The sequence below is a fragment of the Cyprinodon tularosa genome, unplaced genomic scaffold (assembly GCF_016077235.1).
Source record: "Cyprinodon tularosa strain WSP-4 unplaced genomic scaffold, ASM1607723v1 ctg642, whole genome shotgun sequence".
Classification (NCBI taxonomy): Eukaryota; Metazoa; Chordata; class Actinopteri; order Cyprinodontiformes; family Cyprinodontidae; genus Cyprinodon; species Cyprinodon tularosa.
Genome location: NW_024039388.1, coordinates 231587 through 258681, shown reverse-complemented (window position 1 = coordinate 258681; position 27095 = coordinate 231587). Strand labels below are relative to the sequence as shown.

The 27095-nt window shown below is 37.5% G+C and overlaps 1 protein-coding gene across 1 annotated transcript in view; it reads left to right on the top strand.

Annotated features, from left to right (window-relative positions):
* The window catches only part of fes (FES proto-oncogene, tyrosine kinase), a 38566-nt gene that overhangs the window by 8576 nt on the left and 2895 nt on the right, over positions 1–27095 (top strand). Inside the window, exons 5-16 of the mRNA XM_038308641.1 lie at positions 5243–5380; positions 5466–5585; positions 5734–5856; positions 9292–9478; positions 13635–13715; positions 18781–18990; positions 19323–19445; positions 20715–20768; positions 22016–22134; positions 22207–22301; positions 22387–22510; positions 23773–23783. Of these exons, the coding sequence (XP_038164569.1) occupies positions 5243–5380; positions 5466–5585; positions 5734–5856; positions 9292–9478; positions 13635–13715; positions 18781–18990; positions 19323–19445; positions 20715–20768; positions 22016–22134; positions 22207–22301; positions 22387–22510; positions 23773–23783 (1385 nt within the window). The remainder of the gene's footprint in view (positions 1–5242; positions 5381–5465; positions 5586–5733; positions 5857–9291; positions 9479–13634; positions 13716–18780; positions 18991–19322; positions 19446–20714; positions 20769–22015; positions 22135–22206; positions 22302–22386; positions 22511–23772; positions 23784–27095) is intronic.

Sequence of the window (27095 nt, the reverse complement as noted above, 5' to 3'; positions counted from 1 at the left end):
CATTTGGGACAGAGATAAAGCACCCGTTATTGGAATGCAGATAGAATTGCTTGGTGCTTTTTGGTGTTATAATTTTGGCTGTGACAGCATGCTGCACAGCCAAGAAGATACAGTGTGAAGTGTTTAAAGTGTGAAAAAAACTAGATAAGTGAATTTAGTCAACAGGGTATCACTTATCCCACTTGTGACCCTGTCTGACCAGCTGCTATAAAATCCTTCTACCCATGGTTGATTATTGAAGTATAACACAATGTAAAAGATACTGATGTTTCAGACTTTGATGATATAGATTCATTATTCAAATAAAGGAAATGTAACTAAAAGCCTACTCAGTATCTGTCAATATGTAAGATTTCAAGGCAAGTTTCTATCTGTTTGTCCTTTATAGCCAGTTAACATGCATCTATAAACACTTGACACCTGAAAAGAAACTTCCCCTGAAGATGCACAAATTGATGAAACACTTCAAAGACCAGGGGAACACAACTGACACACAACATTACAAAAACACATGAAGGCCAGAACGGCAGTAATAATAACGATTTTTAAAACAGGGCTCCCTACAGCCTGACTATTACGCCCCCATACCTACTGTACTGTTCATCAAGAATGAAGGACTAATGAGAAAATGGTTAGGGCAAATATCAGAAATTAGGAAACAAAACTCCAAAATGGTTATTTCACATTAGGGCTGCAACAACGAATCGATAAAATCGATAAAAATCGACTTTTAAAAGCGTTGGCAACGAATTTCATCATCGATTAGTTGTGTCGCGCGATTATTGCGTCATCCGCCGCGCCGTCATCACTGCCTCTTGACTGAAAGAGGAAGAAAAAAAAATATGGCAGAGCGAGTCAGCGCCGCAGGTGCAGTGTTGCCAACTCAGCGACTTTTCAGACCCCTCCAGCGACTATTTTTCAAAAAAGCGACTAGCGACAAATCTGGCGACTTTTTTCGGTGTCACTGGCGGCTTTTGGAGACTCTTACGTGAAAGCATGTATCGTTCCTACTCTGCCGTGGGGCGCCTCCCCCCACTCCTGCAGGAGTCCCTCTCAGCGCTGCAGTCAGAGCCTCAGCGTCCAGACTGCAAATGAAGCGCGCATGCACCGGGATTGACGGCGCAAATTGATCACAATAATTAAAATAGCCTGCGCTTTGTAAAGTGAAAAAAGTGATAACATGCAACTTTTGTCAAAAGAAATTAACATGGCACGGAACCACCATGTTTGTTTGGTTTTAAAGTGGGGAAACGTAACGTTAGTTTCTCAGGTAGCTCATCTGATGCTTTCCTTACCGTGTTAGTAGGTTACAGACAGTGATAAGGCTACTTATTTTACTTTTAATTTAATTTGAATTAGCTTAAGCAGCGTTTACATTTACTTTATAAATAAATTAACTTGCAAATTATGAGGGCAAGGCTTTTAAAGTTTAAATCTTCTGGCAAAGATAAAGTAAAGAGGATCCTGCAATTTATGGAAGTAAAGCAGAATAAAATCCAGCAAGATCAGTAATATGTCAATTATCTGCCACATTCCCATGTAAATTGGAGTCTTTGGAGGATGTGTTCTTTAACACCCCTAGTTCTCTCATTTTTATTCCAAATACAATTTATAATTTGAATCACAGGGCTATTTTTATCTCTATGGTTCAGTATTTTCTCAAGTAGCAACTTTAACTGCTATACTTTCCTGTCTTAAAAGGCAGAACTCTTCTAGTCTAAAAAAAACTCATTTGTTGAAATGGGGGGGCCTATTGTTTGAACCCCTTAGGGGCTTTTAAAAACAAAAATGTCTTTTTTTGCGCTTTATGAAACAAAGTAGCCTATATTTTGTGGATGTACAGCTACATTTCTCATGTAAGTTTGCGTAGTTTTAACACAAACATTTATTTTTCATATTGCACCAGTACAGTTAATGAGTAACCTGTACTTGTGTGCTTGTTTGTTCTGTCTTAAATGTTTATTTTGGAATAAAGGGGTTAATATAAAAAATATTTTTTGTCCGATTCATCGATTAATCGAAGAAATAATCGTCTGATTCATCGATTTTTAAAATAATCGTTAGTTGCAGCCCTATTTCACATACATTAGATGAATAAAAGTCCAAAGATCTTTCACCCAGATTCTATATCATACAAAGACACCTGGCTGAACACATATGCTCAACACACTGAGAGGACTAAAGTGTGAAACTATTGCCTATATTAACCATTACCACAACAATGGTGAGCTCTGAGTCACAACCTTAATCCTACTTTATGACTAGAACAATGTAGTACTGGTTGTTAAATTAAAATATATTTTGTAGATAGACTATTCAATAAATTAATACCTTTAATAGAGATTTGTTTTATGTGAATAGGAGGTCCTTGCAGAGGGGACTTCACAATACCCCTCAGCTGTAGACATTTTTGTAACTCCTCTAACTTATATTTAATGTAATTATTTAGAGGAAGTACTGCTGAATCGTTCAAAACGTTGAACATCAAACAGGCAGATGTAAAGTTTAGATAATTGTCGATCAAAAGCTTCTATTTTTACAATATCGTCATGTCTTTGTTTATAATCAGTTGCTTTAAAAGTACTAAGGTTTAAAAAAAACAGTGTAGGATTTAAGAACATTATTGCCTAATTATTTATTTGAGATGTGTCTTAATGTGGTGTTTGGAATCCCATTTGGTGATGGACACTCAAATTCATGTTCTATGCTTTAAAAATAAATCGCAAATAGAAACGTATCTTTATTCTATCATGTCTATTGTTTGAAGTGGTATATAGTCTAAGCTTTGGAGCAGTATTATCCTCTGTTAAAGCTTTGTTCCTCCTTCCTCTTTTTGATGCTCACGTGTTCTAGTCAAATTGTACCAAAATTGTTTTCTAGAGATCAAAGCAGATCTGATACACAACCAAAAATACTGTTTGGGAGGTTCCGTTTCCAGTTCGTTAGGTAGATCAGAGTTTAGAAGGGAGACACCCTTATGATCTCTTCTGAGAGACTAGTAAAGATTGTGCCTGAGGCTCTTTTGAAAGGCATTTAGCCATCTGCATAAATCTGAATAATGCAGGGTTTCCATCATGGCTGTTTAGTACATCAAAGAATACTTTGAACATAAGTGGCAACTTTAGTTCACAGTAAAACATGCAATAATGCTGCAAGTTTGAACCTTTGGGTGTACTTGTATTTGTAATATGGTTGGATCAGTGTTTTTGTATTCTTTGTAACATCATAAGCATGTATATGTAAAGAAAATTTGTCTAATTTCAATATAATCATAGATGCAATCAAACCTGCATCCTGGATTTTTGAGGGTGGTTATGTTAAAAGGAAATGAAAGGGCTTTACAAAGGTATTCATTTTACTGAAAGTTTTTCATATTTTCTAAACAGCTGCCTTTGATAAATCACTTATTTACTAAATAGAGGCAAGCTGTGTCTAATTAAGGATGTTTTCACACCTGCCACATTTGGTCTGTTTTAAACAGACCACAGTTAGCTTTTCCCCTTGTTACAGATGTTCTGTGCAGGTCTGTATAAAGACCAGTGAACTCTGGTCCGGACAAAACAACGAAACCATCACCCTTTTTTGAGGTGGTGCTTGCCGCTGTCAAAAGGACTCTGGTGCAGTCAACCTTAGTTATGATTACAAACCGACCTTGGTCCAAGCCATATTCAAAAAACCTACCTCTTCACACCTAACTAGCTACCAAAGGCAGAAAAGTAGTATCACAATCTTATTTTTTCCATCTGCTACTAACAAGCGGCTTTGTCCGTCGTGTCGAGGGAGTGCTGGTCTAGTGGTTAGAGTAGTATGCTTGTGCTCTTAGAAGGTTGAAAGTACCTGGTTCGTTCCCTACAACCTCCACTCTGGGTCACTGAGCAAAACCATTAACCCCACACTGCTGGGCACCGCACAGTGGCTGCCCACTGCTCCCCAAGAGGATGGGTTAAATGCAGAGAGTGTGAGATCACTAAAGATCAATTTATTTTATTATTTACAACTTTAAAATCAAAAGGTCTTGTGATTTAGGGCCACTGCTGGGAAGTCATATGTGTGCACTTGAGCTGTTTAGGTCCAAGGGCACCCACTACCAGAGGGTGCTTGTTGGTGAGAGCAAAGGGCAGTGTGTTATCTGAAGCTTACAGGTCCCCATACACAAGACAAAATGCTCCCAGATCTGTAGTACCATTTCCAGGTGGAACCTCCATTTGCCAACTTTGGTTTCCTCTTGGAAAGCAGAGCCTCTTTCAAATTCTGGTTTAGTGGAGGATTTTTGCAAATTTTTGAAATACCTGCCTTCTCCACTTAAAAAAAATGCAAAAGGGAACACCTATTAAACGCGTGCTAGAGCGTGCATGAGCCCATTTCTCCTCGTGCCTGCTCTGTTTAAAGTTGCTGTTTGCATCGCTCATACAAACTTAATTTCCAAAAGATGACTACTTAATTGATAGCAATTGTACTTTATTAAACTCACAATGGAGAAATTCACCTCTGCATTTAACCCATCCCATTGGGGAGCAGTGAGCTGCCATTGTGCAGCGCCCGTTGAGCAGTGTGGGGTTAGGGGTCTTGCTCAAGGACCCAGAGTGCAGGCTGTGGGGATCTAATGAGGTACCTGCAACCTTCTCAGAGCACAAGTGCACTGCTCCTAACCACTAGGCCAACAATCCCCTACAGTACAGTAGGTCTAAGGGCAGACTCACTGCCGGTAGGGGAAAACCTACTGGCAAACCTATCATCAGATTGACGGAATATTATGAGGGTTTTGATGATCCTCTCAGAAAACGAACATCCTCCACTATACCTTGAAGTTGTTTTCAGGGAGAGGAGATGTACAGTGTCCACATAGTAGTCTGTGTGTCAGCTTGTATGACCAAAGGTCGCTAGTTACCCAGTTTGTTTTGAATGCCACGGCCATAGTTTTGTATAGCTAGTCCCTATACCCCATTTTAAAACCTTCACCTAACACTAACCTGTCAGTGGTTATACCTTTGTTATCCTGTTCCTCATCACTACAATGGAACCCTCTGAGTGAGGGTGTCTTTATCATACAAGGTTAGAATTAGAGAAGACAACAGACAACAGGACTGGAAAGGGTAACGCTAAAATTCTCTAAATTAACAACTCTCTGACTTTAGAAATGGACTCTCCAGACTCTCTAATGGAAATGTCTTGAGAGCTGTACTGTGTGCAAAATGACAATAAAGTCTGTCCAAGTCTAAGTCTAAGTCTTCTTCATTCCCAGAAAGGAGATTCTGCAGGAATACTTTGAAATCTCAACCGTCCTAAGTCAAGACGTAATGAAGATTCACAACGAGATGGCATCCGCCCTCGCGGCCATCGACCCACACAGGGAATATGAAAGCTTTATCCAGCAGAATCGGTATGCAGAAGCAAAAGTTTTAAATGCAAGAGATCATGAACCATCCTTAGAGGCAAAGCTGTGAAGTCTGTATTTCTATTCACAGGTCTGTTGGGGAGATACCTGTTTGTACAGACTTTGACTGCAGCCTCCTAGAGGAGACTGACAGGCTGAAGCCCAAAGAGATTGAGCTGAATGACCTCACTCTTGAGACAATCCAGCATAAGTGAGAACAAAAACACTATCTTGTTGAGATAGCAATAGTCTACCCTCCATTGTTATCTTGATGACTTCCTCTTCTTCTTTTCTGTTAACCTTTCTGTGAAGCGCCTCCTTTACTTCCCCTCTTTCTTATGGTACCTGTGTGATCTTAGGCTGACAGCCATAGAAGAGGAATTGCTGAACCTGGCGCGGTCTCTAGGCTCTCAGCAGACATCTGTTGAGCAGCTGGAGCTGGAACTGGAAAAAGAGCAGGAGGGAAACAAAAAAGGCCAGAGGTGAGGAGAACCAATAAGCTGCTGGGTTGTTTTCACCCAATCAAATAAAACTAATTTACCGTGGTGAATTGTGGAAGCAAGGGACTTTATTAATGATAATAATGCAGTAATATGAACGTAGTCATCAATCTAAGTCAATCTCCCTCGTCTACTTGACTTGCCTGATTGAGGTATGAGGTTTGATCCATTCAATGATGAGATCTTGGAGGACAACAGGGAATATATTGTTTATTTGACTGTCATTAAAGACTGGCAGAGTACATCCCGTTTTGGATGCAAAAATCTGGGACGAAACCTCATGGCCATTATTTATGGTAAAAAAAAAAAAAGATGATGCATTAGATGTTTCTTCTGCAAGCTCAAGATAACTCTCTACAGACATTGTTCAGAGGAAAGTATTGCTTTAAAGGGCTGTGCAGAGACCACTATAGAGGAGAGTGCTTAAAATGAAACCAAAACTAAGGGACAAAAAAGGGGCACATATGACTGGATACGAAGGGAAAATACTTACTGGATTTAAAGATTTAGAGATCACACGGATTTAAAACTTCAATGTATCAAAGTGGATTATAAAATATTAAGCATGTGGAAATAGATACAACTGAATCAAACATATAGGGAAAACTATAGTATAAAAAGCACCACCAAACATAAATGTATTAGATGTTTTAAAGCAATCTGTTAAAATAAAAACAAACAAGCACAACTTGTACTGAGTACTGTGATAAAGGCCCTAATATAAGAGCAGCCTGGGCTTTGCAATAACAAACAAGTATCTGAGAGGTAAAAAAAATAGGTTAAGCATTAGCACCAAAGCTAACTGCAACTAAATTGCATTTCCCTATTTATACAGATATGATGTTGACTAGTAAAAGATTACCTAACATTAACTATCTGGTCAATATGCAAGTATGTATTTAAAGGGTTGGTACTTCATATTCTTAAAGCAAAACAAAATGCTGCAGATGATTTACAAAAACCAAAAATACAAGAGTTTGAAGTGTTTTAAACTGAACATATTATTTTATGGACTATATGCCATTGCCGTCTCTAAAAACTCCTATCATTTGGTAATCTAGATATTTAACTTTGGCTGCACCAGCCAATCAGACCCTTTCTGGCTTTAAAATCTTCCAGATGTGACTGAACGCCATTTCTCTTATCAGTTTTTTTTATTTTTTTATTGATTTTGAAAAGAGATGCTCTGGTGTTTGATATGAAATATCAAACTTTATTGATACAGTATATATGAAAAAAAAGAAAGAAATATCAATCTTTAGTTATTGTGCAGCACCCAGGGAGCATTGTGGGGTTAAGGGTCTTTGCTCAGTGGGAGTGGGGCTCAAACTCAGAACCTTTGGATTCCAATCGCAATGCCCTAACCACTAGGCTGCCCTAACACTACAAACAATTTATTTAACAATAATTATCCTTAGAGTCATTCCTGAAGGATTTCCATATTATCTCAAAAAGATTATGACAGATGACAAAAAAATATATATATTAAACGATATCTTGTAACAAAATACAACAACAACTAAAGCAACTTGATTTGGGAAAAAGCATTAAAAGAACTGGATAAAAAAAAACCTTCAATTAAATATGTTTTACCGCAAATTATTCTCCCAGTTTGCTCACATTTGTTCCAGTCCTGTCTCTCTGATTAATGTAATAATTTAATGGTCCAACTGTTTAGTTTGCTTTGCTACCTGCTTTTGTCATGTTTTTTTTTCTTTACTTTCTTTTATTTTCCTTCTATTTCATTGTTTAAAGCACTTTGGATTGTCTTTGTACTGAATTATGCGATACAAATAAACTTGCCTTACATGTTTCACTTCAGTGAAAGATATTTTGTGATCTATTACTTTGAATAAAAACATTACAAAACATAGAGCTCATTGGGCTTTATAGGAGTTGGACTAACGACACACTCCCATCAACAGGGTTTTCTAGGGGAGCTTTTTTCACCTTTGCAGAGGCTCTGTCAGAACCAGTCGGTGCAGGTTGAGTTGCCTGTCGTCCGACATCTGTAAACAAGCCTTTGTACCACAAGCGCTGTTTTTTCTTGTAAGTAATGGGTATGTGGCGACGTACATGAACCACAGGGAGACTTTCATACTGTCCTTGTGCTCAGAAAATGCAGTCCTCTTCTTTGACACGTTGAGCCCCATCTCAGCTCATACCTCATCTCCATGCTGAAGCAGAGAGGATCATAGACTATAGTTTGTGTCATCAGTTAAGTGTTCTTAAGCATACAATTTGTTTGTTGATCAACAATTGCTTTAAAATCTCGACTGAAGGCGACCTATTCCGAGCTCAACTCTGAGACAAAGTAGGAGGGCACTGTCAGGTCGTTTCTCATACTAAACACATCAAAAGATAACATTATACATGTTTTCATCATGTGTCAGAAAAGGAATTGGGGAAATAAAATTAATTAAATAAAATAAAAAAATCCCTTGTGGGCTGGGAGCAAAAGGGGCAAGCGATGGCTTATCCAATAAATAAAACAATGAGAAAACCGAATTAAAGGCTGGTTATGTCTCAGCAGTAAGCCACCCTCTTTGATAAAACAATGAGCTAAGACGGTTACCATTTACCCAAGACTGGACTGAATGAAAATTGTTCCAGATTTTATGAGTCTTTAAAATGAAGATGTTTTTGGTGGAGGAAAGTTTACCTGAAGAACAGCAACTTAAAGGCACACTACATCATAAATCTGGTGAATCTAGTGACGCCCAGATGTTTCTCCCATTGATGCTTAAATACTGGAAGGGGTCTTCTGTAATTTTCAAACTTTAAAAACACTTAAAGATGTCAAGCTGCATGTTTCTAAAGAGGAAATGTATTTACATTTTTCTTTTATTAGAAAATGGCCCCACATTCTCTTTTGTAAATAAGGAGTGCCAGCACAACAAAACTAGATTTGATCAGTCGAGTCTCCTGACATTTATACAATCCGGGGGTTGAATACATCATTTTAACACAATTTGGTTTGCTGTAACAGCTGTTATGATACCAGCAACATTTGTAAGAATAAGGTACATTTTGTGCTGATCTGTCTGCAAATAATAACTACAGAAAGGGTATTACTTGATATAGGATTTTTTGAATTAATTACTATTGTGTTTTTTTACTGCTTGAAATATTTCTTCAACCCTTTGGAAAATTTGAGATACTTCATTAAAATTCTGAGTTGCATTCCAGAGACTCCTGCCTCAGTATTTCAGAGTACTAACAACCTTTAAGCTGAAAGGCAGATGGTAATGCCTAGCATGCAAGCCAGGATGTTTTGTGGTCACAAGCAAACTTGTGGTTTTTGAACTCGTTTTCGATTAGTTTCAAGGATCCTTATAGCTGGCTGCAGAATGTGAACTTCACCATGTGTAAAACCAAACAACATCGTAATGTCAATACTGTTTTTACTCTGTTCAGGGTCTATCAGTTCAGCAAGAGACATGCGATGGAGGAGTGCAGACAGCAAGTTGCTCTGTCTCAGGGTATAAAAGCCAAACTGGAGGTTCAGAGGCTTCTGCTTAAGGAGAAACTGGACGTGCTGGGCTTCAGAGAACCTCCACTCGCCCTGAGGCTGGACATGGACTCTGTTTCCCTTTCATCCAATATAAGCATTGTATGTTGTCTCCTCTGCTGGGTTTTCTCCGTTTTCTTCTTTCATCAGCTGTAGCCAGTTCTTTCACACTAGTGAATAAGTAGGCTGAACATCTTTCTAAATATATGTCATAACATCTGGGCATTGAGGTGGTGAAGTACTAAAAATTATTAAGTCAATATAATTCTCTAAACCTTCTTGGTACAAAGACTAAGGACATAAAAGTGGGGACCAAATCAAACCTGCAGCCGAGAAACTGCTAAACAGAAAAATTTGCAGAAATCTTATAAAGGAAGCAAAACTGATGCAACCAACTGCCTTTACTTTGATACAGTATACAGGCTGTATTTCTTATTTTTATAATCATGGCACACTAAAATAAACAAATCATGCTTTGGTTTCTCATCAAAATTTAATTTAATAATAATTTAATAATAAAATTATTAACAAAGTTAATAAGTTTAACTTTATAGTCAAGTGGGAATGCTTATGCATTCCCACTTATTGTTTTTCTGTTTCTCTTTATCAAGTGGGAATGCTTATGCATTCCCACTTATTGTTGTTCACTTTTAATTTTTCTGACTCTAACTAGTCCCACAGTTTTCAACCGATTTCAACAATTTTGGTATCAAAACGTTCAGCTCGTTCAGGAGAATTCTGCTATGTCTTTTGGTTAAGATATTTTTTGTAGTTTTCGCAATATTCAGCTTTTTCTGCGTTTTTTTGGCCCCATTGAAATGCATTTAAAACTTCAAAAATTCCACTAAATCTTCAGCTACTTTGCCCTTTAACTACTTCAGCATACTTTCAGCTAGAAACACCATTCAACTTTTAAAATCTATCTGTATCTTTCTGCTATTACTGTTTAACTCGGCTTTCAGCTAACTTTTACGGTTTTGCTTCAGTGAAGCTTCAAACTTTTAAAGAATTTTTAAAGATTTTCAAATTTATAATGGAAGTCTATGGACGGAATGTTCAGCAGCTAGAGTGTGCCACTCTAGCGTTTTCAAACATTTCACTTATGCCGAACAGCTTCAACTCACTCGCTCATTTTTTACTCTATCTAGATAAATTTTACATCAAAACGTAGGGATTTTTGTCAGGATTCAGGAAATGTAACCCTTATTTGTGTGGCGTTTACAGTTTTCCGACAGTTTGGCCCAGACCACGAAGAAGTCCACACTTCCCCAATAGAAATCCAATGAGAGCTCTCTGAAAATCCGAACTTAAAATTCAAAACAACAGACTTTTTCGTATCGCTCCCATTTGGGAACCGTTCGACATAGCAACATGAGCCTTGCTGAAGTTGTTCCTCAGACCTTGCTAGCACTCACATTGAAGGAAGTGTGTCGATATCTTTTATCGTTTAGCCAGGAAAAAGGTTTGTTCGGGGGTAACAAATCTGTCCGAACCCCAAAGTCAAGATTTTGACAATTATACACTTTTTTACATCGTCACCACGCCTAGACGAAATATTGTAGAAATATGAAAGTTACACCAGTTGTAGTCCAAAGATGGCTGACGCTCACGGTGAAAGAATTTTTTGAATACCTAATACGGTTTTGGCTCACCGCTCGTTTGTTCGGAGGGAAAGTTTTGCTTTTGAGAGTTCTGCTCTACCATTAAGCTGCATGTTATTCAATGAGACCAGCAGGATTTCTCAAACCTTTTTATTCCTCCTTCCCATTAAGGTTGTGAATGAGCTACATCCATGAAAGTTACCCCAATCGGAGACAAAGGATAGCTCTCGCTTAGACTGAAAGAATTTTTTAGATACCATTTACGGTTTGTCTTCAGCACTTGTTTGTTCGGAGCTGATAATCCCATTCAAAAAAGCCTGAGAACTAAGGAACGAAAGTGATGCGCATGTGTCTCTGTCACTGACAGGCTCGTTAACGTTGTCAAGGTAACCGTGCTTCAAAGGATTTTACCTCCACCACTTTAAACAGCACATTTTAATCTAATGGAGGGAGACAACACTGATTTAACATTAGGAAGTGGATACAATATGACTACTGGCCATGACCCTTCCCTTCACACGCAACCCTGATAGACTTTCAAAATAAGACTCCGGGGACCCTTCAAAATAAAAGCCCCTACATTAAACTCATATTTTTTTCCCAGCATATGGCTCAACATTATGACCCAAACTCAACCACTTTTAAAAAAAAATGAGACTAGGGGTTTTTCAAAACACACCCCACAGCAAATTTCAAAATAAAAGCCTCCCATTTTCACTTCATCTACTGCCCTAATAACAGGGGAAAGAGTGATTTAATGATTGGAAAGTCATCAAGTATCACTGCTGGGTCTCAACACACAACCCTGCTAGACTTTCAAAATAAGACTCCAGTGACTCTTCAAAATAAAAGCCTCCGTATTGTACTTGTGTATTAATTGATGCAAATGGCCCAGCATTATGACCCAAACTCTACCATTTTGTTTCTATTAGACTCTAGGGACCTTTTCAAAACATACCCCAGAGCAAATTTCACAATAAAAGTCTCCCATTTACGCTCTAATACAGCATCTATTCACCCAATAACATGGAAAACCAGTGATTTCATATTTAGAAATGGATTCTATATCACTGCTGAGCATGACCCTTCCCTTGACACACATCCATGATAGACTTTCAAAATAAGACTAAAGGGAACCTACAAAATAAAAGCCTCTTCCTTACGCACACTCATTCATTGTGCCGTATGGCTTGTAGCTATGACCCAAAGTCAACCAATTTCTTCCAATTACACTACCAAGGCCTGTTGACCACACACCTCAGTGCATATTTCTTAATCAGGTTCTAAGATTTACACTGTTATAAAGCATCTGCTAACCTTGTAACATGCAGCCTAAGCCTGCCAACGGTGCTTTCATTACCACAGCGGCTCGTAACATGCAGGTTAATTTTGTTTGATAAATTCAGCTCTTTAAGTGTTATTAGCTCTCTTTCTATAAGCTTCTCTCTCTGTCCTTCCTCTACTTCTCATGGTCAGTCTTGCACATAGGTTTGTAGATTTTCAATCCTCTAAGGATGACACTGTTTTCTTTATGCTGATCAACCGACACATTCTAAATAATTTTCCAATTGTTTTGCCAAGTCTTGACATTTCCACATATGATTTCAAAATGTTAAGACTTATTCAATACCATCGTCCTCAACATTTTACTTCCCATCCTTAAGCTACTAATTTTTTCTTCAACCAGATAAGATTAAAGTTTTTCTTTGTAATTTCTTTTCTACTTCGGCTAATTTCATACTTTTCAGCCTATGTTGTGAACTTTGGCTTCATTCTGCTCTGTTTCTGGACAGGAATTAAGCTTTTCTGTTTGCTGCTAATTCATAACACGCCTGACATGTTTCTGGAAAGTAGGTAAACCCCCCTTCAAAATTTCTTTATACATTTTTCTAGAAACGTGGGAGACATTATATTAAGACCCTTCTAGTGCCCACATTCAAGACATTTTTTGATATCATGTATGGTTTGGCTGTGCAGATTTTAAGATGAGTTTGTTTCTGCCATTTTACTGCCAAATGATTCTACCCTACAAAATCTTCAGATGATTCAATTGTTTTCTGCAGTTTGAAGTTTCTGATGACTTCCTATCACATTTTCATATGTTATGCAGGTAATTTCAGCTTTTTTCATTCAGCAAAAGCATTCCCACTTTGATGTTTCTCAGAAACAGCTTTTTCTAGTTTAATTTGTTATTTCCAGATTAATAATCCAAACATCAGTTTAGTATAGTAGTGTAGTATAACATAAACTACTTTCCAATCACTGTGCCTTGATTACACATAACTCTGTTTTAGATAATTACATAATCTCTAGCTGGTATCATTGTGCAAGGAAACGCACAGAAATATTTACCCGGTTGTTGCAAATGAATAAATGTTTGTTGTTTATTTCCTCATTTATGTTCTAGAGGGGATGCTGTTCAAACAAGAATCTCGAACAATCAAACATCTAAATAGAAAAACAATAGTTCTAACCCCAAAACCGACTTCAGCAAAGGTTCTGACTAGGAAGAAGACAGAAAAGATATCATTTAAAGAAAATGTCTTCTTTTGATCATCGTTTTGTGGTCTATTTCATGAAAATATCCTTGCTTCCATTTTGATGGTTACATTTAAATTGATCATAATCTCTTTTCTGTTATCCATCAGGAAAACCCTGTTAATTCAGGGAAAGTCCTCGTGGATGGCGTCATGAACCATCTGAGCAACCTGTTTAGACAGAAACCTGAGGTAAGGAAATTGTCATTCCAGTGACAGGTGACGTTTTAGTCCAAAAGTTATTTTACAGTATTCTGTGGTATATATATATATATATATATATATATATATATATATATATATATAAATATATATATACACAGCTGAAATCTCTTATTTAACTGAAGTTCAAACATCACTGGAAACCAAAAAAGGTAGTCTAAAAAGCAGAGTTATCATGAAAAGTAGTGAAATAAACCTTTTTTGGTAACAACTTAAAACATAAGCACCTCATTACTTTTTTTGCAGTTGTTTCATGCTTTCTTATTTCTTTATTTACATACAAACTGTTGAGGAACCGTTAGCCAAGTGCAGTCAGTTCCATACCAAAGATCAGCCGCTAATCACATTATATTTAAGGGGAAACTATTAGTCAAAACCTGGTGATCAATACATAAATATGAGACAAAAAAAAAGCTTTATTAGCTTACCTGACCCTTACCAAAGCACTTATTTAGACAAACCAGGCCTATTTATATAATTTTTGTAGCAAGACGATTCAAAGGGCTGTACATAAAAAAGTTACATGATGAAACATAATGGCAAATGACAGAGAAAAGTAGCATGCAGTGGCATAAGAGTATTAAAACAATTAATCAACAAAAAAATAAAAGGGAATAAAAATAATTAAAGTTCTAAAATGATAATAAAAAGTAATAATAGACTGAATTATAATAAAATGAAATAAAGTTGGACAAAAACTAAATTAAAAGTGTTTAGATAGCTCAGTCAAAGGCCACTCTAAACAAATTCTTTATTAGCATTAGTAGAGTGATTTTTAAAACGATCCCACCAGGGGCCCAGGTTTATCCTGGAAAATTATCCTATTATGACAGTTACCACTAGGGCCCAGTCTGTAGTAGAGAGAAGATATTTAAAGGTCCTGATTTTGAGGATATAGATGAGGAGGTGGAGGGGCTCTGTGGCTTTTGGAAGATATTGGTTTCATAGAAAGGCTTGGGCCATGGGACGTTTTGGGATTGTTACTTAAAAATGTAACTAGGTATAGTGTCATGTTACTTACTCCCAGAAAGTAACAGCTTAATCAAAGTCATTTTTTATTTGATATGACTTTTGTAGTTTCATATGACTTTTCTGTTATGCGAAAAATGAAATACAACTGGAGGTTCAATTTTCCAAAATAGTGTGTCTCATACTAATAAATTAAATAAGTCATTGATTCATCAAAAGGACTACATATCTGAAAATATATACCTATCTGAACTACTGTCTGTGGTGGGGCAAGGCAACCAAGATACTTAATTGACACATATTTATATCAATGGGATTATGTTTAAAATAAAAGAAAGAATTAAGCATCTTGAAATTTATGCACATTAACATGCTTCAACTGGCTATAAAATAGTAATAAAGCTGAAATTTGTGTTTTAAAGGAATTTATAAAAAAATTAGATACATTTTTGATTAGATTAAACAGAGTCATTGTTTAAAAAAAAAACACAAACCCATTAACACTGCCTTACAGTACACCCAGGTATAACAACAAAAAGGAGCACCCTGTACCATGCAAGGAAATTCCTTATAACGGTAGTAAAGAAGTAAAAAGGAAGGTATTGCTAAAATAAGGCAGCCAGTGTTAAGTCAGTGTTGTTGATTGTGAGATGTCATAGGGAGTTTTATTATATCAAAGCTGCTTGTAACTAATGTGTATTAAGTCTATGTTCCTGAATATAATAATAAGCAAATCCCTGTTTTGAAATGCTGTTTCTGCACTGAAACGCTTCTTCCCTGCAGCTGATAGCAGGTCTATGAAAAGTTGTTTTTCTTGATTAAGTTGAAATAACATACTGTGTTAGATTGCAACTGATGTAATGGGATTATCAATATGTTTAAATAATTAGATTAGCCTACTACTTCTAATACTGCCATCACTGAGCATTGGGGAGGGCAGGGGGGTTACAGAGAAGAAGCAGGAGTTGGGTCTCAATCTTAAAACTAACATGACTAACTAACTAACATGACGTTAGTGAAATCCAGTAAAGCAAAATCTGGGTTTGGTGGATCTAGAGGAGAGTTTGGTGTGGTCCTAGTCAGCATCTGTGGGGAGGGAGGTTTAACAAGGGGGTCCACTTTGTTCTTGTTGTAGTTAACAAGGAGACCAGCTTTGATTAGCTCTCTGAGCCATCTGTCTGGTTATGGCTGTCTTGCCTGCAGCAGGCTGTGTCAGGCTTAACACTTGTTTTCTTTTTCATGAGCTCTGCTCAAGGTTGAGACTGCTGGTGGAGGATTCAGAGAATAAAACAGATTAGATGTGAGGTGATTTTATCCAAACTTGAAAAAATATCTTTTCACTCAGAAAATATTAAACTTGCCATTGGAGATCTTAGATGTTAAGGTCTGTTAAGGAATACCTTAAAATTTGTATCTCTAACTTTATTCAGCAGATGCATAAAATTCTCCTTCAATTCTTTTGATATTTTTTAGATGTTGTCGTGGCTGCAAAGTGTATGATGAGTTTTTCTTGGGTTGGACACTCTTCTGTGACTGCCAGAATAATTTATGAGAAATCATACATCGTACATTGTTCGTGTTTGATTAAAGCAGTGGTTCCCAAAGTGTGGGGCGCGCCCCCTAGAGGGGGCGCAATGCCATTGCAGGGGGGGCGCGGGAAGCGGTATGAGTGAAGAAAAAAAAAAAAAAAAAAAAAAAAACAGCGCTTGCTTGACTGAGCATAATGGACAGTTGTGACACTGCAACCCAGATTTGAGAAGATCTACAGCAAAAAGCAGGCTCACTACAGCCACTGAAAAGATGGGAGGATTAAAGTACAAAGAAAAAACTCTCAGGGAGCTGTTCAATGTTTTCACTCCATTTTGCACAGAGGCTTTTTTAATGTATAGATTATAGCAAAGTTAAATATTGTTACAAATAAAAAAAAAAGAAATATGTTTAAAATAACACAGACAACAAAGAATCCTCTTCTAATCTACAGTGTAGAACTATGAAAAAAATACCGTTACACAAAAGTGTTACACTGTAAAGATGGTGTTTGTTTTGTTGCAACCTGAAGTGTGAAATAAACTTCAGTGGAGTTTGAAAACAAAATATGTGTATAGATTTATTATATCTGTTTTTTTTTTTTTTTGGGGGGGGGGGGGGGGGGGGGGGGGGGGGGGGTCGGGGGGTTATGGGGGGGGCGTGGACATTTTATTGTAATCCAAAGGGGGGCCCAGAAGAAAATCTTTGGGAACCACTGGATTAAAGAAACATGAAAAGATCGAATAATGGAAAAATAAAACATACACCTCAATACATTTTGTTAGGAGATTGGCGAAAGAAGTCATAGCGGCACCTTAGTTATAACATTCTAGCAAGAAGGAGAACAAAAAGTTCAAGTCGGCTTGCTCTGATCTCACGGAGGTGTTCTAATGTTTTAAACCTTTCTTCAGCAGAAGATGTCATAAAACAGATATGCATGAAGGAGACAGTAAGATTGATGCTTGGGAGCAGATACTAGCTGGAGTTCTGTGGAAAGGGGAAACAAAAAAAATGCTGATAGGAGGCAAATAGGTAGAGGAGATCTAGAGAGACCTAGCTGAAGTTGCATATACTTCACAGTGGACATTGTTATGGACAGTAAAATGATTTCGCACACACTAAGTAAAACATGCGGTAGCCTAGTTCTTTAAAAAGGCTGATTTTATCCTCAATGTTAACAACCAATATAGCCAATCTAATATTTAACCTTGCATTGAGACAGCCAGTATATATTTTCAATTAACAGTTCCCTCAGAAAGAAAGTTGAAATAATGCTATTTCCTTGGGGTCACTGTTATTGGAAGTTAAAGTTCAACATTTCCGTATTTTATTTTCCAATATGTAACTTAACAGCATTACCCTTGTTGGAAAGTGTGTCTGAAACTGTAGATGTTTATTTGACAGGCCCTGACAGCAGGGAAAACTACAGAAACTGCACAAAATAAAGTGAAAAATTTAGTGCAGAATAAAAATGAGAATTTCATGCCCTCTGCCAGATGGAACTGGTTCAGCCTGTCCATAACTAAATCTTTTTTTTTTTTTGAGGAAGTGCGATTCGTTTGAGACAACCATGACTTGGCTCAATTTAAGTGAATCTAAAATTAATCAAATCCCAGTTCTCCCGGAGGGGCCTCCAGTGTAAAACTTTGCCCAGTTTGTGTTGTGGTGCCATCGTCTGAATGTGTTTGTAGCTGAAGTGACACAAACATATATCGTATTCTCCTATATTGTTACCATCCATTGTTAATGCCAGGCTTAACGAATTAACAAAAGAGAAAACATTCAAATCTGTTATTAATGTATTTGTGTTGTTTTTTAATCAGATTTGAGTCATTTCATAAAGTGTTTTTCTATTTACTATCAAACTTTTTTCAGCACACAAAAATACATACATCACTGGTTAAAGTTGTTATATAAATACGACTAAACCACATTTGTCCCAGATGAGTTTAATGTCCTTCATCTTTTGGTCTTACCTGAGTGCATATAGACTGCAGGGCCTGTTTTTGACTCCCCTACCCTCTCGCTATACAACAAACAATAAATTATTCTGTAGAAACTGTCAGAGTTTCAGAGGACGTCCTCTGGGTTTAACGTGCTCTGACAGCACGTTACACGGACATTTTAAGGTCAACTGCTTTCAGAATACTACCTGACACAAATTCAACTTTACCTGACATGCAGCAACTTTACAAAATGGTGAAAATCTAAATATTTTACTTATAAAAATTACTGTGCAGTGGATATTTTGGCCATCTGAGGACATGATGATATCTAATGTGCTACACCTAAAGTATTACATGCAGTTTCTGTATGAAATGCTCCATTTCTATTTTATATCACCCAACAGGAATATATGATAGAGCACTCAGGCTTTCAACTTTTAAAGACTCTTTTCTGAATTGTCTTCACATATTTCTTCACAATCTGTGTAAAAAAAAACAAAAAACAAAAGTTTGTCCTCTTCCTATTTCTATTTTATTAAGATTCCTGCCAACTTCAATTAGGATCCACTTTTCTTCCCTCCCCATGCTTCCAGGTTCTCCCAGTCCTCTCTGCCGTGCAGGAAGTGGACCGTCCGCTTCCTCAGCAAGACTGGTACCATGGAGCCATTCCCCGACTGGAAGTCCAGCAGCTGCTCCAGAATGATGGAGACTTTCTAGTGAGACAGAGTCAGGAAAAACAGGTTTATGTCATCTCTGTGCAATGGGAAGGATCATGCAAGCACTTCCTCATTCAGAACACGGATGTGAGTTAACCTTTAAAAAAGGCACTGTATGTGTTTCACTTTCTTACATCATTCCAGCCACAATTAAAACTCCCACATGAAAGCACATGAAAAACATTTTTCTTTCATTCTTTTGATTCATGAAAATAATAGAATTATTTATTGTTATTGTTATTTTCCCAATCTGGTTGATTTATCTTTAAACTAAAAACTAATTAGGCATAACAGCATATCAGTTAATTAATCTAACAATCAAAGAATGTTCTCATAACCCTTTTTCTTGTCTGAACAGTTTTTCTTCTTGTTTGCCCAATGGCTCACCTCTTTCAACCCTTTTCCATGTGTGTCAGTAGAATTTGTATCGTCTGGATGGAGAAGGCTTCACCAGCATCCCAAAGCTTATCCATCACCTGCATTCGTCACGCCTGCCTGTCACCAAAAAGTCGGAGGCTGTCCTAAAGAAACCTATAGTGAAAGTAAACCTCAGCCTCACTCACACACCAACAGAAATGCATATATTTTACAAATAATTAAAGTTTATACTCTTTATTTTAGTGCACACATAATCATTTACAACTTCTCTCACCTATCAACTATATTCCTGATTATGATTCTCATTCGTTGCTGAAGATTCTCAGTCATTCAGGTCATAGTCATTCCAAAAAAGTTAAAAACAATCCCCTGGACTTTGTTTCCATGTTTGAAGACGTTTCGCTCTCCATCCATCGCTTTTTCAATTCAAAATGATAGAATTAGCGTTAAGTTTGAGGCTTTATAGAGTGGACCGAAAACAAAACGTTGTTTTGGCTCAGAAAACATGCAAATTGAACCGGACAAACAGGTATGCCCCTTAGGAATGGGCAGTCGCTTGGTTTCTTTGTTACCCTGCAATACCTGATATCTGTCTATGTCTCAGAAAGGGGGGTCGTGAGGGGGAATTGTTGGCGTGGGTGCAAAGGCGAGACGTTCTGTTCCCCTGTAAAGGGGTTTGTTGGTTGCGATGATAGTGGGAAGGAATCAACTCTATTGCTGCATTGTAGGGTCTTGAAAGCTGAAATCTGAGTCCACCCCCTCAATTTAAGGTTGTTTTTTCTTTCTTATCACAAATGGCTTCCTTCACATATGTGTCAACCACATATCTAAACCAGTGGCTTGGTGGTGTTCCTCTGAAGGTGCCCAAAGCTCTCTTTTCCATTTCTTCCATGTAAAGATTGGCTACAATGGATGGGAAGTGAAACGTCTTCAAACTTGGAAACAAAGTCCAGTTTATTTTTTTACTCTTTTGGAATGACTCTGACTAATTTTCCGAGCTATGACACAAACAGTGTTGAGTCCTCATCCCTCAGGTTTGGGTGTTAATAACCTTAAATTTAAGTTTGCAATAGTTTTATTATCCTAAATCAAAATATTTTCACAGGTTTCTTTGGGAGGTGAGGAGAAATTATTCTAAATACTTGTTTTTCCACTTCCTGGCATAGATTACTGTATATCTTTATTTTGTTTTGCCAACAAGAAGTTTTTTCCTTAGAAAACAATCAGTTTTCTGCCATTCATCCATGTTTCATTACGTTTGAGATTTTTATGTTTTGCGAAGATTTGCTCTTAAAAGTCCAGAGTTGTAACCAACATAGACTTCATAAAGATAAGATATGAACATCAGTCATTCTTCGGCCTCTTTCTAACCTGCTGCCGTCAAAGTTTAAAACAGCTTATCCATGTCTACCTTTGGCTTCTAACCCCTGCAGGACAAATGGGTGCTGGAACATGACGACATTATCTTGGGACCTCTCATTGGAAAGGCGGGTACATCTCATATCTACCAGCAAGATATATTTTAGTGATGTGAATAAATGCTGTTATATGCTTCTATCGCCGTTGACTGTAATAGATTCCAGAGAAGGTCATAGACAAAAAAAAACAAGCTTTCTCATCGCTACTTGGTATACAGGTGCATCTCCCCTGAGGTTTTTATTTCAAATACCTGTTTTTTTTAGCTCCTGCCGTTGCAGCTTAGACATGTCAGTTTTAGGTCACTGGAAATCTCTTTTTAATTTTAGTTTAGTTAAGGAGTAAAATTTCTAAACAGCAGGAAGAGTAATAATGTTGACTGCCTTCACTTAAACTGCTTTAGGGGGGGATCGCCACAGTGGTCCCACTTAATTATGTTTGATGGCTACAGGTCAGCATCACTGCTGGGTATAAAATGTACACCACAGGGAGGCTGCGGAAAAGTTAACTCATCTATGAGACATAGCCTTCCAGCATTTTTTGCAGTTTAAAAGAAAACTTTCATTGCTGTGTATGAGAGGAATCTATCATCTGGCCTATGTCAGGTACTAAATATTAATGAATTTAGACAATCTGAATAAATCTAAGGCTAAATCAGTGGGGGTTAAGAATCAGTTTGAATATTCAATTTTCATTTTAATTACGTGAGTAACTTTAATAAAGCATGATTGGGTTACATATATATACTATCATTTTTCTTTATATTTACACACAAACTATTGCATGAGGCTATGGAGTCTAAGATGCAGCTTTTGGATTCAGTATCAACAATATGAAACCACAGCATTTAGTCTCCTAAAGTCACCAGTTTTAAGTTTTGTTGGAATAAGGTGTGATGCAACATACGTAATGTGCTGCTGCAGTCAGTTTCAATATTAGTTTATATTTTGTTTATGTTGCACAACATCCCAGCTCTTGTAAGAACTCAATACATGGTTCAAAAGGTTTGTCCCTAGTTAGGAGTGCAGAAAAAAAACAGCTTAAAACCTGTATTGTTCTGCAAAAATACTTTAATTGATAACATCCCAGAAAGCTGCATTCTTTAATAATTTCAGTGTTTGGACCTTTAAAATTTGAGAAAAAAGGAGAAAGCAGAATGTAAAGAGAAACAATCGACAGAATGTCACCAAGAACATAAAGATTTACAGGTCATTAAACAAATACAGTAAATGCAACAAAAGAGCCCAGATAAAAATGAAGAAATTGATCGAGACAAAGCTTGAATGAGTATATTAAAAGTTTAAATATGGCTTTGCAGGGGAACTTTGGAGAAGTGTACAGCGGCCGTTTACGTGCAGATAATACTCCTGTAGCTGTGAAATCCTGCAAAGAGAACCTGGCTCCAGAACATAAGAGCAAGTTCCTGATGGAAGCCAGGTCAGTGCATGTCCAGACACATAAGGATATTAATGAACAGCTCAGCCACTTGGATGCTCATGTGCTCTGCAGGATCCTGAAGCAGTATAACCATCCAAACATTGTAAAATTAATCGGAGTCTGCACACAGAAACAACCAATCTACATCATCATGGAGCTCATTTCGGGTAAACGCGATCCCTCCATGTTCCACCCGCTTTACCCAGCCATATCATTCAATCTATTTAATCTCTGTTTTCTAAACATCTCTAGGTGGGGATTTTCTCACCTTCCTGCGGACTGAGGGTCACAGTTTGACAGCTAAAATGTTGGTCAAAATGACTGAAAATGTTGCTGCGGGAATGGAGTACCTGGAGAGTAAGAAGTGCATCCACAGGTTGGTTGTGATGAGCTTCGGGGATTAAAAAAAATTAACCCACCGGATCCACTTTATACTGTTGCTATTATATTTGCACATTTTTTTGTAAAGGAAAAACCAGCAAGGAAATTAAAACAAGACTCTGAATATTTTTTAAATTTTAGAAAAGTAGCACAAAGCTATTGAATTCACTGATGAGGAAGAATTTAAAGCAATAACTTATTTTAGCCACAAATGAATCTTGTTCCTCTCAATATACATTAATAGTAAAACAAGTGTTTATACAGTCGCGTCATCCATAAAAAACTGACATGCATTCAAAATACAAAGTTTTATCCTTAAAAATGTCTTTAGTTGATTCAAACACTGTTACTAAAGGCTAAAACATCAAAGTCTGAAGGATTTGATGCTGAATCAAAAGGTAGTGGAATGGTAAACATGTAGCATCTGGTATGCTTTAATACAACCTCTGTGAACATTCAACAGATTAAGACATTTTTTCAGGCAGATGAAGCAAAAATCTTGCTGTAACGATTATAAAGCATATTCTGTAAAGTCATTGAGGTTATATTTTTTACTTTCTACAGTTCTGGCTTTCATTTTGTGGTAACTATCTGTCCTTTTCTTCTCTGCAAAGTAATTTAGTCTGACTGTGTTGGTTAAAGTTCCTGTAGGGTTAGCAAGAAACTTGAGGATTGGAGTGTTATCCATAACTGTTGCATGTTTCATCAATTTTTTTTTTTTAAAGATCAGAAAGTCTTCCAGCAACATAACACCCTGAAACCATCTACAGTGCTGGTTTCCCACTGTGGGAGGCTGCTTTTATCTGACAACAAACACAGGCAGTGGTGTTTGAACCAGGGATCTAATTTAGACTCCGTTCCAGCCATAATCATCACATTGCAGTTATTATTCTCTTTTATTTTTTATAAAGTGGTTCATATTGCAAATGTATGATGTGCAAGAACCATCTTGCCTGAGATGATGCAAACTGCAATATCAGGAATAAATAGTTGAGTTGAGCTGAGCCTGACCAACAAAGCAGTTACACTGAGAGAAACTCAGCCTCTGTAGGGGAAATTAGTCTGAGCTGCCTGCTGCAGTGAAGGTCAGATTGGGGGGAACCAGAGCGAGGGCCATCTCTCCTCAAACTCTAGATGATACGTCAGGTTTATCTTTTATGTCCTACAACTGAATCTAATTTTGTTTCCTATTGAAATTGTATATTTGATTTACTTGTATCCATCCAGATAAAATCTCCTACTGTATGACTGGAAGAGAGACCTTCACTGTGGTTTGACTCAGGAAGTATTTAAATCTAAAGTTGCTCTGATCAGGCTTTTATAAGACAGTCAGCTCTCATTTTTCCTATTTTAGATCAAAGCAGCAGATTTTAGTTTTGGTTTATCATAATATTCTCTCTAAAGAAAATGATGCATATAACTCACCATGTTTTAATGTCATAATTAAGGGCTAATTATGTCAAACTTAAATCAAAACCAGACTTTTCCTGTTTTTAGGGTCTGATTCGCACAATTACAGTATTTGTTTGCTTACTGCCAGTATAATAAAGAGGTAGGAAAAATGATACAGAGTGCCTTTAAACTGCTCAGTTTACGTCAAACATTTGGGAATCCTTCCACAAGCTTCTCATTAATTTGATTGAATTTTGGCTCTTTTCTTATTGAGAGAAATGGTGTATTTGTCTGTGTTTAACTCCCTCTTCCCACAAATATTCTACCACAGTCCAATAAATGGACGATTCTGTTCTAAAGTTAGTTAAATCCTTTGTAAATGTCTTTGGTGGTTGCTTCAACATTTCCTTATAATAATCTTAGCTAATGATGCAATCTTGTAAAATATAAGTTCACCACTCCTATAACACAATGCTACCAGCCTTGTTCTTCCCAGCTGGGATGCTATTAAAATTAAGATGATTGTCTCTTGGTGCATTTTCTTTTGGAAGAATGGCTTTTTCCTCTCTGAGTGACCTCTTAAAGGTACCGGTATTATGGAGGATTTCATTTTTTAAAGCAGTCCCGCCCTCTCTGCTTTAAAAAAAATGCACATGCACAACCCTGTAACCGCTCCCTAGAGGGGACGCCTATTAAACACGTGTGAGAGCATGCACAAGTCCATTTCTCCTCGTGCATGCTCTGTTTAAAAGTTACTGTGCTCCTACCTCATACAAGCTTACTGTGGTCGAACGTTCGTCCTAACCCCTAAATCCCTCAATTACTATATAGAGCGGGGACTAGTGGACTTTATAGAAAACTCAGTTTACCTACCGTTTGAACAGATGATCAATACTTTTTGCTCCCCGTTGGTCATGTAACTCCTCCTTCAACACCTGCGCCATCTTTGCTATTGGTGCCTATTCAGCCTATGGCGACCATAGGCCGCTGTGACAGCAAAGCCCATAATGCTTTGCAAAGAGAGCTCTCAGCGCAAAGCATTTTGGGATATATCTGCCTCTTCTGAGGCCTTACTTTTCTTCTCATACACTTCGTAGATACTTTTTCTCTTACGTCGCTCTGTTATTTTCAAAGAACCGCAGTGAGTGGGGAGTGGTGGCCTAGTGGTCAGGGCATAGAGCTTGGAATCCTGAGGTTCTGAGTTCGAGGCCTACTCCCACAGACTGCCACTCTGGCTCTCTGAGCAAAGCCGTTAACCCCACACTGCTCCTCGGGCGCCGCATAGTGGAAGTCCACTGCTGCTGTTACATGAAGAGGCAAATTTCTCTAATGTGAGATCAATACATCAATTATTTTTTAGGTCTGCGGATCAACTATTTTTTTTATTATTTTCATTTTTTGAGAAAGGTGAGTGTTGTGATTTTATGTTAAATTCTATTCCCAGCCAGCTGGGAATTTATTTTTCTGATACTTTAAGATTAAATACGATATTTTACCTCCCCTCTGTAGGGGAGGTAAAATATGGTATTTAATCAGATATTATTTCAGCTGTTATATATTGTGTATGATACACAGTCATACACACTGTGTGTTAGAACAATAGTTGAAAGAGTGATTCGAGCACTAATCATGGTCAAACTGTTAATTCTGCACATACATGGAATAAATTCACCACAACTTCTGTTCAAAATATAAGAGTGTATTAACAAAAATCATTCAGCTCCAAGTCAAACGTATTTCAGTTTAACACTCTCAACTAAGACTAGTAAAACTCAACTAAACTAAACTAACTAGTATGTACAAAGAGGACGGGGGAAACGGTTGAAAAACATATTACAGTTTAAGATGGATCTTGTGTTTGAAACCAAAGTTTATCTGGAAGAATTTGGGATATGATCAAATTAGCTTTTCACTAATTTTAAAGAAATTGGAATGTTTCCAGACCAATTCACAATGCAAACATTATTTGGCCATATAATGTTTTATTAAATGATTTGCTTAATCAAGAACCAATAACCTTTAGTTAAATGATTCTTTAACCTCCTTGAAATAGCTAGCAGCGAATAGACATCAGGATTCCACTAAATGACTCTTGGTCATACTTGCTAATTGAAATGTAATGAGCATTTGAGGAACACATGAACACTAATGTTATATCAGTGTTTAAACCCTTTGTGAATAAAGCTTGTCCAAGCTTCAGCAACAGCTCAACACATATTCCTGTAGCATAGCGTAGCATGCAGTCCATTCTTTAGCATCAGTTAGCGTCGTCTTTACTCAGCAGTACATGTGATATGATTAGCATCATCAAATGACATGTTGTTTGTTCTGTCCCTAATCACACCAGACCTGCAAACCTTTTTCCCGGTCCATTTGGAAAGCTTGAGTTTCATCCAGTTGCAACTCTGCAGTCAGGGCACAGCAGGGGTTCTTTGTCTCAGTCATTCATCAGGCAGCCTTCTCTCCAGTCTGGCTCTACAAGTTCTGAAACTCAAGAGAAATGTGTTGCAAAATGTCTGGTTTGCAGCAGGTTGGGGTCTAAAAGGTTCTGACTTATCCTCAATGGTTCTGGAGATCTGGTTCCCCTGGGGCCCGCATCTCCACTGCGGACCCCAGCTTCATGGGCAAGGGAGAGGAGGCAAGGAGTGCAGGAGCCAAAGAGAGCAGGAGGCAAAAGAGGGAGAATCCTGTGTGCTCTGTGGTTTTGTCTGTTCTCGCAGAAAGGGGGTGTAGGTTTTCACACCTCTGGTGGCTTCCATGTGACTTCCCAATGTCCAAAAAGTATGATCATGGCATATGGCATAACATGAGCTTCAATGACTGTCTTAAACCGTAGCTCACCATACATATATGCCTTATAGTGTGCATGTGCAGAAAAAGATAGCTAACGGGACAAGCACGTAGGATGGCCTTACGTAAACATATCACCAAAATGATTGACAATTAGGAGGACCATTTATTTAGATGATCCACCCAGAAATAAAAGATCCTCTATACCTTTAACCGATGTTGGACTTGTCTCATAATGAATAATGACGCTCTATAACAAGCCTCAGCCAGCATCAGAACAAGATCTTTTGCTTTTGTTTCAGGGTTTACACATTTCATACCTGAACATGTTCCTCTCTGGGACACATAAAGGGTCTCTTCTGTAAACTTTACGATGGCTGGATATTCCCACAGTCTTT